Source organism: Neodiprion pinetum, chromosome 4, assembly GCF_021155775.2.
Source record: "Neodiprion pinetum isolate iyNeoPine1 chromosome 4, iyNeoPine1.2, whole genome shotgun sequence".
Taxonomy (NCBI): Eukaryota; Metazoa; Arthropoda; class Insecta; order Hymenoptera; family Diprionidae; genus Neodiprion; species Neodiprion pinetum.
This window is the reverse complement of record NC_060235.2, coordinates 14,848,282-14,859,745: the sequence shown is the minus strand read 5'-3', so window position 1 is coordinate 14,859,745 and position 11,464 is coordinate 14,848,282. Positions and strand designations below refer to the sequence as shown.

Below are 11,464 nucleotides of genomic sequence, written 5' to 3'. Positions count from 1 at the left end.
TTCACGTTGTCGCGCAAGAGATGTTTGGGAATACGCGCGCACGTTTGACAGAGATAGAAACAGCCAACGTCGTGATGTCTACCCATGCAAAGTAGGCTCTAGTATTGGCCTGCTCCTCGCATGCTACATCGTCACATATGATTATTGAGTTGGGTCGTGCTTTTTTCGGTGTAATCACTTGCTCACGCTCGGTGAACGCGAAATACTACGTATTCTCAACATGGTTCAACAATTGCTTCAACAATTGGTATTTAGGTTGGTTGAGAGATTTCGAGTAGATGTGAATATTTTCAAATCCAAGTCCGTTGGGATGGGTTAAAAGTGTGAGCAACGCATTAGTTTTACCACAATTTGACGGTCCACAGAATATCGCACGTACACTATTCGAGAGTAATTTAGCGTGCCGTTTGTGCCTTTTGACATTTTGCTCCGAAAGTTTGTCAAAATTCATCACCGGAAGCTTAGTAGGTTGTTTTTCAAACCGCATCTCGGACATGACTAATCGGATTTGCTTTGAATACCATGTTATAAAGCACTATCCTTCAGTCAATGCAGGAACATGATCGCGTACAGAGGTAAACGAAGTAGCATGCGGCAACATCGAGGCAAGGGTCCAGTGAATAAAATCATCAACAGCCTTCCAGTCGAATTGCATGTACCTGGTTATCAGTACTGTAGGCCTAGTACAAAATTAACAGAGCGACTCGCGCGAGGTGATCTGGAAATCAATCTTCTCGACGCAGCTTGCAAGGACCACGACATTGCTTACTCGCAAAATCGTAAAAATCTCGAAGTTAGAAACGAGGCTGATAGGGTGTTGGCTGAGAAAGCTTGGAAACGGGTTCTCGCAAAGGACGCAAATTTGGGTGAGAAGGCAGCCGCTTGGGCAATAGCTAATACAATGAAAGTGAAATCAAAACTCGGAATGGGAATTCTAAATTCAAAAAATGTGACCTCGAGAAAAATTATGAATGCTGCACAACGTTCTGTGGTTCCAAGCAACGATGCAAAAGTATTTATTGAATCTGCGCTAAAGGGAGCTGACAACTCCGTTAAAAAAGCGGGTGGTGAATGTGAAGTGCGAACACCCCGCGTCCAACAAGTACCTTCAAAAGTCGGTGGTTTTCTACCGTTTCTGATTCCTATTTTCGCTGGACTTAGTGCTACAGGCGTGCCAGTCGGTGGTGCGGCAGGTATAGGAAAAGCTGTGAACGATGCAAGTGCTGCTAGACGAGAACTGGAAGAGAGCAAACGACACAACAAAACTATGGAAGCTATCGCGTTGGGCAGAGAGCTTCATATGAAACCGTACAAAACAGGTCTTGGTCTTTATCTTTCAAAAAACTAGATGCGATGCTACCACGTCGAGCGTTGACTGATTGGAACTCGTTAAAATATGCGAGAATCTTTAAGGTTCCGCATTTCCGCGGTGTTTTCATGTGAATCGAAATGCCTGAAAATGGTCTACGAAAACACGAGTCAGCTATAATTAACCTTGACCACATAGACGGTCCTGGAACACACTGGGTCGCAAACAAGAAACGCGACAATAATATCGATTACTTTGACAGTTTCGGCAACCTTCAACCACCCTCAGATCTCATAAAATACCTCGGCGTTGGTAGTGTCAAATAAAATTATGTAAGTTACCAGGATTATGATACATTTGAATGCGGATACTTGTGTCTAAAATGTCTGAGTGGTGAGCTATATAAAACATGGTGCATGATTCATCAAAGTCAGTCTACTCGCAGTCATAGATGGTTCGTTGACGTTAACGATTTTGGGAACCTCTTTGATTCTCGAGGAAGAATATTTCCTACCGATCGAACTTGCTCGTGATAAAAGTTATGCTCTTCACTTGGTAGAAACGTTAACCTTTTATTCGATTCCCAACATCGATGTCGGTCACAATAAAATTGACGTAGCTGATCAAGCGAACACCATACTTACCGGCAGCTACGAGATCAAGGACATAATGAAGTATCTTCAAAACGTGCTAAGAAATACAGGTATTAGGCTCGCCATCAAACCCAACAATAATACATTACGCAGCGAAATCACATGCGACCACACGAGTACCTTTGAGCCGAATGATTCCATTGCTCAACTGTTGGGATTCACACCACGTGTATAGGAGGTTGATAAAACTCACGAATCAGACGTGCCTGTCACTATACTCAAGGTCAACGCATTGCGAGTTGACGCTTACGTCAATAGACACAAAGTACACACTATTCACGAGTCTTTCCCGACTGTCCCACCAGGATATAAGATCGTGGAAGTACCGTCGTACGTCATTTACCATTCGATCGCCGTCAGGACCGTAGATCGCGTTTAGCTCCGGTTAGTGGATCAAGACGGAGACCTGGTTAATTTTTGTGGAGAAGTTATTACTGTGAGACTACATATCAAATCGCAATAAACGATGGGAATTGTATATAACAGACTGTCAAAGAGTAGGTATATCGGTAAGTCGGCATGCCCCGATCAAGTCAGTCATCGATCAATCCCCGAACCGTTCACACCTCGAAACGTGGAGTTCCTGATAGCTCTGGGTCTGAAATCGACCACTTTTGGAGGAGGAATTTCCGACGGCTGAAAATCCGATTTTGCTGTTCTCTCATCTGCTGTGCACTATGGAGGAAGTAATCTCAAACATTCAAACACCAGTCGTCTTTGACAAATCCGTTTCGCATTACGAGATTCATGCTCACAAACCTTACGCCTCGTCGAATTTTGATAACAGCGATGAAATTCGAATCACCGTTCAGCATCAGGATTTATGCGTATTACCCGGCAAAAGTTCGGTACATATCCATTGACGACTCCTCAAACCTGATCGTACAGCTACTGTGAACACACAGCTCGTAAACAACGCGATCTGTCATCCGTTTGAAGAAATTCGTTACGAAATCAATGCAGTTCAGATTGATAGAAGGAAGAACGTTGGCTTGACAAGTCTCATAAAGGGTTACGCGTCCCTGCACCTTGGTCAGACTCGGCTGATGGAGAACACTGGATGGCTCGATGTAGAAAAGAAGAAAAAATTAACCGATGCCGAGGGTAATTTTGACGTACTGATACCGCTCAGCATGATATTGCGTTTCGCTAAAGACTACCCCAAGATCGTTGTCAACGAGTTAATTCTGACGAGATCAAAAACTAACGTCAACGCTATCATGCAGACGCAAGAGGAGGAATTTAAAATCACGATCAATACAATGAAGTGGCTGATACCGTATTTGAAACTCGCGGATCAGAAAAAAGTTGACCTACTAAATTTCATTCAGAGAGGTCCGCCTATTTCGATGAGCTTCCGAAGTTGGGAAGTGTACGAATATCCCCTGCTTACCACAACATCGAAACACGTTTGGACTGTGAAAACTTCCATTCCGCTTGAAGAACCTCGTTACGTCATTTTGGGTTTCCAAACAAGTCGAAAGAACAAGACCGGCAAGAACGCAAGTCATTTCGATCATTGCAATATCACGGACGTCAAGCTATCTTCAAACTCTTAATCTTATCCGTACGGTAACCTGAACCTCAACATGAGTCGTAATCTGTACGCGCTCCTGTACGAGATGTACGCAAACTTCCAAGCTACCTACTACGACAAGAACCCCGAGCCGTTGTTTACAAAGAGTGAATTCCTTTGAGACCCCCCCTTATTCGTTACCGACTGTTCAAAACAAAACGAATCTTTGAAGTACGGACCTGTCGGCATCCGTCTTGAATTTGAAGCTCAAGCCAACTTTTCCGCTGAAACATCGGCGTACTGCTTGATTGTTCACGATCGTATTGTCGAATACAACCCACTCGGTGGTGGTGTCAAAAAGTTGGTATAAAAGCTGACCCGTTCCCACCATCTCGCACAGTTCAAAGATGGAGCTTATCGTTGACATACAAGGCTCTCGTAGACCTTTCAACAATACCTTTATATTGAAAGAATTGGCCATAATTTCAATCCACTCAGAAGCATCTGCATCAATGTTTTTCTTTAAGCCACCATACGAATGAAATTGTCTGGACGTCAAATACATAAGCCAAAATTCTTGGTTAAAACGCGATTTTTACGGTTTACCTTGGAGCTGTGGAACCATACCGTTTCAGGAAGTTGAGTGGACCATTGAAGACAGGCTGTGCAAAGCTGAAATCGTGTACGTAAAAGGAAAAGAAAAACGAGATTGGTTGCTCAAAATTGTCCCGAAAGTTCAAATCATCGATGTGCTGGACTTAGACTGTCCGTCGCTTCAAACCTTGCAAAAAACTTCTGCTGTGTCTCTAAGATGCGACGTTCATACAATACCCAACGCAATCTGTGCAGCACAAAACGTTTTGATACTTCAAAATTGGCTACAAAATCATTATACTATTCGGATGGCGAGGGTGTACGATTTGTGATACTGCGCAGAAGCGTCTTCTTCGAGAATGGTCCCGCATTCCTGGCAAATGTATCATCCTGGTTATGATACTGTTGAATAGAAATATTGTACTGTCGTTGTGAAGTGATTGTTAACTGTACCCTAAAAATTGTACTGAATGAAACTGTTTTCTAAATAATATTTATGAAATAATTTCACACCTTCACCTTTACCTGAGCTCTTAGGAGAGAATTTTTTTCGATACAAAGCTTATGTAAGATTCAACCGTGCTCTATATCCTTGAACGAGCTGTACTCAAACCGAGTTATGTTTTGCATTTCTAGAGCGATAGTTACCCAACACCGCAGATCCATGGCTCTGAATGTACCGCGGCTATCGGTCGACCTTGCACTCTGGTCTTGAATGAACCCGTTCAAAATTCATCGTTGAGTTCACATGACAGTCACAAGCCAAAAAAATGTCACGTGGTTGATATAAAACCGGCATCCGACCAAGTGGAAAACAATTCTCAGAACCATCAATTTTGGAATCTCGCGTGGTTGATAACGTGGATAAGGAATGTGTGGTGGTTGATGTTACACATCAGCGATATCCGAGTGAATAAAACGAATTATTGGAACTATTGATTTTGGAATGTCACGTGGTTGATAACGTGGGTAAAGAATGTGAGGGTGGTTGATGTGACACATCAGCAGTCCTACCGTGGAAAAGGAATTTGGAGTGGTTAATGTTACACATCATCAGTCCCATCGTGGGAAAAGAATGCGGGACGGTGAAAAATTTCTCGCCCCCGCTGCAACCTTTACCGTTGGCAGACGAGCACTACATAAAGACTTTGACCTTCGGTCGGTAAGATTGTTGGTAAACCAGCACGATTTTGACCTTCGACCGATAAGAATTGTTGGTAAAGCAGTGCGATTTTTACCGTCGACCGATACAACTATCGGTGAGGTTACATGGTTTTGACCTTGAGTTGGTACGGCAGACTGTGACGTCATCGCGGTCCAGGGTCTGAGTCTGGGGAGATTGTCGGTAAGTGTCGGTAAGAGGAATCTTTAAGTAGAACTCTCATAGCTACACTACTTTGAATCTTATTTCTCAAAAGAGAAAATCTGGAATTCAATGTAAAATGTTAATAACAAGTGGGAGTCCGGACAAACAGAGGTAGGTAAGTGAAAACAACGTTTATCGTCAACAGATTCTTTATTTACATCAAAATAAAAATGAGTCTCATTAACGATCAATGCTTTGTGCATTTCATTGGAAATGAGTTGTATCTAAAAATACCAAAAGATCCTATCCGATACTAATAGCTTCTAATAGTTTCCGGTACGAAATAATTCATTGTCAAAGCGTGACCAAATTTGTCAGGCATGGAAGTATGTAGGTAAATTTCTAATTACGTTATCTTTGACTATTACAATATTTTAACATGGATTCAATGATGAAGTTCGTTTTTTTTCAGCAGGCTCTAAGTTCAAACTTTGATTAACACAAGGAAAATCATGCCTCATCTGATGGTCAGAACGTTGAGGTGGCAAGGATCCTGGTTTCTCGAGCGGTGGAATGATTATAACCATCGAACCTGGTTGTCCCGTCAGACATCAGGAGCCAGAGTGAATTTCATCAGGCCATTGCCACCTTCGTAACATCAGTTGGGACAAAATTGAAGAGCGCGATATACTACAGATCATAACGGCTGAATATCCCGTCATTTCACTTTGATCGAGCCAATACCGATAAGATTGTTACTTAACCGTTGCTGCCAATTCATTCTACCGATCAATCATTCTGTGCACCATTGTAATTTAAGCATTACCATTGACCAGCTTTGTTTTTCGAACTTTATACTATTCACTTTGGTTTCTCATTTTGAAGCTTTCTTCTACTTTCTTTAGCATTAGATTCAGATAAATGGTTTTTCAAGTCCTCAATTAGATTTTAGGGTTGAATTTTACCAGGCAAACTGAATCAATCTAAATTTACAAGCGTTAAATAACTTTCGTCAAAAATGTCTTTAAATGTAATCTTAGTTGACGGTGTCATCTGGTTAGCTAGTTGCACGATAAATCAAAACCAAATTTAATTTTACACTTACGATACAGTCCTACGCTAAGACTGAAAGCTTGTGAATCTCCATGTACCGCAATTATTTCGACATTTCATGTTAGCATTGTCTGGAGCAAAAAAAATCTCATTTTGAGATTGGAAATGGAACCTGAAACGCAGAAATCATTCGGTAGCACGAATTAAAAACTAATAATTTTATTATGGTTGCTGCAACAGAGGGACTCTTTCCAAATATCCTTGTTACAAGGTGATGTTCGGAGGACTATTAACAAGATATTGTATCGGATTACATTAGATGGAAAAAAATCTTCATGGACTTCGTTAAAAATTAGATATCCATTTATTTTGATGGAACAAGGGACACAATCTTGAATCCGATAAGTCAATATCCTCGTAATAATGTTGTGACATTACTTTAAAACATGATCGTCCTAGAAGCTAATTGTGACTTCAAAGCGCATTTTGAGAAAGTTGATTTTCAACTTATGTCACAGGATGTGATCTACGTTCTTGAGTTCTACGCTTTCGATTAGATTTTCTTTGTTTCGAACCGCACGAACACGAAATACAGAAATCATTCTGATAAATCTAATATTACTTGAATCTTCAATTTGAGTATTAGGTTCCATCCATTCATTCAATTGAACATCATTGAAAATTTGCGAAATGAACTCCGATAATCATCGGAAAATTTTCAATAGTAATAGCAATAATTTATTGATCGAAAAAAATTCATTGACTGTCTACTATTTGTAAATTTTTTCGAACTTTTTTCGAGAAAAAAAAGATTCACAGTTCTGTTACAGATGGTGTGATATTTAAATTTCTTGAACGCTCGGTTTAATGTCCCATTTTTAAAAGTGATAAAATTCAATATTACCGCCTGAAATCACATGAGAGTGAGAAAGTTCTTTAGTTGCTTGAAAGTGGCGACGATCTTTGTACGTGTGATAAATTGAATAGACAGATAACAGTATATTAGAGATGTAATTGTTTTGGCCGTATCACCTGTTGACAGAAGGAAATTTCATTGTTATTTCTAATGTACGGAATAATAAAAGTGATCAAATAAAGTGTTTTCACCCACCTGCTGCGTTTCTTCCAAGCACCCAACATTCAAACAGATTTTTCATTCCAATCGAATAAAGCCAATTTTCAAAGAGCATTCGCATCAACTTTCCAAGTCACTACCTCGGCTGTTTGAGATTCCAACCTCAAAAATTCGTATGAACCACATCGCCGCTAGAAACGAAGGTTGACAGCTGAAACTCGGAGAGGCCAGCGTGCCCGAGCAGTCGATAAAACTCTCGCATGCGCATTGTATGTATAATTTCAAGAGATTGTCCAGGTAAATACATAGTCTCTAATGTGCCTCTGCGACGAAAGAAGCAATACAAGAAGAGTTCTTCCTACAGGTTCCTGTTACCGACACTCACTGACATTCTTCCCAGACTCAAACCCTTCTCCGCGATGACGTCGAGTCTGCCGTACCAACTTGAGGTGAAGAACGTGCGACCTTCCCGGCAATTTTATCGGTTGACGGTCAAAATCGCACTGATTTACTGACAATTCTTATCAGTCGAAGGTGAAAATCGTGCCGTTTTGCCGAAAATCTTACCGACGATGTGTCACATCAACTACCTCAAATTCCTTTCACAACGGGACTGCTAATGTGTAACATCAACCACCCCACATTCCGTTCCCACGTTATTAACCACGCGACATTCCAAAATCAATGGTTCTGACAATTGTTTTTCACCCACTCGGATGTCGAGACGTTATCGTCAACGTGAAATTCTATTCAGCTTGTATCTGTGAGGTGAACTCTACGATGAATTTTGAACAGGTTCACCCAAGGTCAGACTGCAAGGTCGACTGAAAGCTGCGGTAGTACACATTCAGAGCTATGAATCTGCGGTTTCGGGTGACTATCGCTCTAGGAATGCGAAACATAACTCGGTTCGAGTACAGCTCGGTCAAGGACGGAGAGAAAGGTTGAATCATACATAAACTTCGTATTGAAAAAAAAATTCCATCTCAAGAGCTGCGGTAGAGGTATAAAATTATTTCATTAATATCCTTCAAAGAACAGTTTTATTGAGTACAATTTTCAGAGTACAGTTGAAAATCACTTCACAACGATAATACAGCGATTTTATTCAACAATATCGTGACCATTGTTGCAAGGTTTGTATGTCAACGATAAGCTCCATCTTTGAACTGTGCGAGATGGTGGGAACGGGTCAGCTTTTATACCAACTTTTTGACACCACCACCGAGTGGGTTGTATTCGACAATACGATCGTGAACAATCAAGCAGTACGCCGATGTTTCAGCGGAAAAGTTGGCTTGAGCTTCAAATTCAAGACGGATGCCGACAGGTCCGTACTTCAAAGATTCGTTTTGTTTTGAACAGTCGGTAACGAATAAGGGGGGGTCTCAAAGGAATTCACTCTTTGTAAACAACGGCTCGGGGTTCTTGTCGTAGTAGGTAGCTTGGAAGTTTGCGTACATCTCGTACAGGAGCGCGTACAGATTACGACTCATGTTGAGGTTCAGGTTACCGTACGGATAAGATTAAGAGTTTGAAGATAGCTTGACGTCCGTGATATTGCAATGATCGAAATGACTTGCGTTCTTGCCGGTCTTGTTCTTTCGACTTGTTTGGAAACCCAAAATGACGTAACGAGGTTCTTCAAGCGGAATGGAAGTTTTCACAGTCCAAACGTGTTTCGATGTTGTGGTAAGCAGGGGATATTCGTACACTTCCCAACTTCGGAAGCTCATCGAAATAGGCGGACCTCTCTGAATGAAATTTAGTAGGTCAACTTTTTTCTGATCCGCGAGTTTCAAATACGGTATCAGCCACTTCATTGTATTGATCGTGATTTTAAATTCCTCCTCTTGCGTCTGCATGATAGCGTTGACGTTAGTTTTTGATCTCGTCAGAATTAACTCGTTGACAACGATCTTGGGGTAGTCTTTAGCGAAACGCAATATCATGCTGAGCGGTATCAGTACGTCAAAATTACCCTCGGCATCGGTTAATTTTTTCTTCTTTTCTACATCGAGCCATCCAGTGTTCTCCATCAGCCGAGTCTGACCAAGGTGCAGGGACGCGTAACCCTTTATGAGACTTGTCAAGCCAACGTTCTTCCTTCTATCAATCTGAACTGCATTGATTTCGTAACGAATTTCTTCAAACGGATGACAGATCGCGTTGTTTACGAGCTGTGTGTTCACAGTAGCTGTACGATCAGGTTTGAGGAGTCGTCAATGGATATGTACCGAACTTTTGCCGGGTAATACGCATAAATCCTGATGCTGAACGGTGATTCGAATTTCATCGCTGTTATCAAAATTCGACGAGGCGTAAGGTTTGTGAGCATGAATCTCGTAATGCGAAACGGATTTGTCAAAGACGACTGGTGTTTGAATGTTTGAGATTACTTCCTCCATAGTGCACAGCAGATGAGAGAACAGCAAAATCGGATTTTCAGCCGTCGGAAATTCCTCCTCCAAAAGTGGTCGATTTCAGACCCAGAGCTATCAGGAACTCCACGTTTCGAGGTGTGAACGGTTCGGGGATTGATCGATGACTGACTTGATCGGGGCATGCCGACTTACCGATATACCTACTCTTTGACAGTCTGTTATATACAATTCCCATCGTTTATTGCGATTTGATATGTAGTCTCACAGTAATAACTTCTCCACAAAAATTAACCAGGTCTCCGTCTTGATCCACTAACCGGAGCTAAACGCGATCTACGGTCCTGACGGCGATCGAATGGTAAATGACGTACGACGGTACTTCCACGATCTTATATCCTGGTGGGACAGTCGGGAAAGACTCGTGAATAGTGTGTACTTCGTGTCTATTGACGTAAGCGTCAACTCGCAATGCGTTGACCTTGAGTATAGTGACAGGCACGTCTGATTCGTGAGTTTTATCAACCTCCTATACACGTGGTGTGAATCCCAACAGTTGAGCAATGGAATCATTCGGCTCAAAGGTACTCATGTGGTCGCATGTGATTTCGCTGCGTAATGTATTATTGTTGGGTTTGATAAAGAGCCTAATATCTGTATTTCTCAGCACGTTTCAAAGATACTTCTCTATGTCCTCGATCTTGTAGCTGCCGGTATGTATAGTAATTACTTCATCAGCTACGTGGATTTATCATGACCAACTCCGACGTTGGGAATTGAATTGGAGGTTAGAAATTCTACCAAGCTAAGAGGAGAACTTTTATCACGAGCAATTCTGATCGGTGGGAAATATCGTACTTCGAGAATCGAAGAGGTTCCCGAAATCGTTGACGTTAATGAATCAAGCACGACTGCGAGTGATAGACTGATTCTGATGACTCATGCACCACGTTTATATAGCTCACCAGTCAGGAATTTCGGACAGAGGTGTCCGCATTCAAATGTATCACAATCCCGGTACCTTTCATGTTCGTATTCAACACTACCGACGCCGAGGTATTTTATGAGGTCAGAGGGTGGTTGAAGGTTGCCGAAACTGTCAAAGTAATCGATATTATTGTCGGGTTTCTTGTATGCAACCCAGTGTGTTCCCGGACCGTCTTCGTGGTCAAGGTTAATTATAGCTAACTCGTGTTTTCGTAGACCATTTTCAGGCATTTCGATTCGCATGAAAACACCGCGGAAATGCGGAACCTCAAAGATTCTTGCATATTTCAACAAGTTCCAATCAGTAAACGCTTGACGTTGCAGCATCACATCTAGTTTCTTGAAAGATAAAGACCAAGACCTGTTTTGTACGGTTTCATATGAAGCCCTCTGCCCAACGCGATAGCTTTCATAGTTTTGTTGTGTCGTTTGCTCTCTTCCAGTTCTCGTCTAGCAGCACTTGCATCGTTCACAGCTTTTCCTATACCTGCCGCACCACCGACTGGCACGCCTGTAGCACTAAGTCCAGCGAAAATAGGAATCAGAAACGGTAGAAAACCACCGACTTTTGAAGGTACTTGTTGGACGCG

At 41.8% G+C, this 11,464-nt stretch overlaps 1 protein-coding gene across 1 annotated transcript; it reads right to left on the bottom strand.

The window, feature by feature from the left end:
• Nucleotides 1-9,032: 9,032 nt before the first annotated feature.
• On the bottom strand, nt 9,033-11,105 carry LOC138190862 (uncharacterized). Its single transcript, XM_069135390.1, has 2 exons — nt 10,853-11,105; nt 9,033-9,703 (listed from the first exon to the last, which is right to left on the bottom strand). Exons 1-2 carry the CDS (start codon nt 11,103-11,105, stop codon nt 9,033-9,035), a joined length of 924 nt encoding a protein of 307 aa, XP_068991491.1.
• Between the last annotated feature and the right edge of the window lie 359 nt (nt 11,106-11,464).

Bases quoted from the DNA above. Each gene is read 5' to 3' on its own strand.
- LOC138190862 (XM_069135390.1), bottom strand. From the start codon at position 11,105: ATGCCTGAAAATGGTCTACGAAAACACGAGTTAGCTATAATTAACCTT. The intron at 9,704-10,852 runs GTGAGCTATATA...CTGATCGTACAG, and splicing joins CTGTCCGAAATTCCTGACTG to CTACTGTGAACACACAGCTC.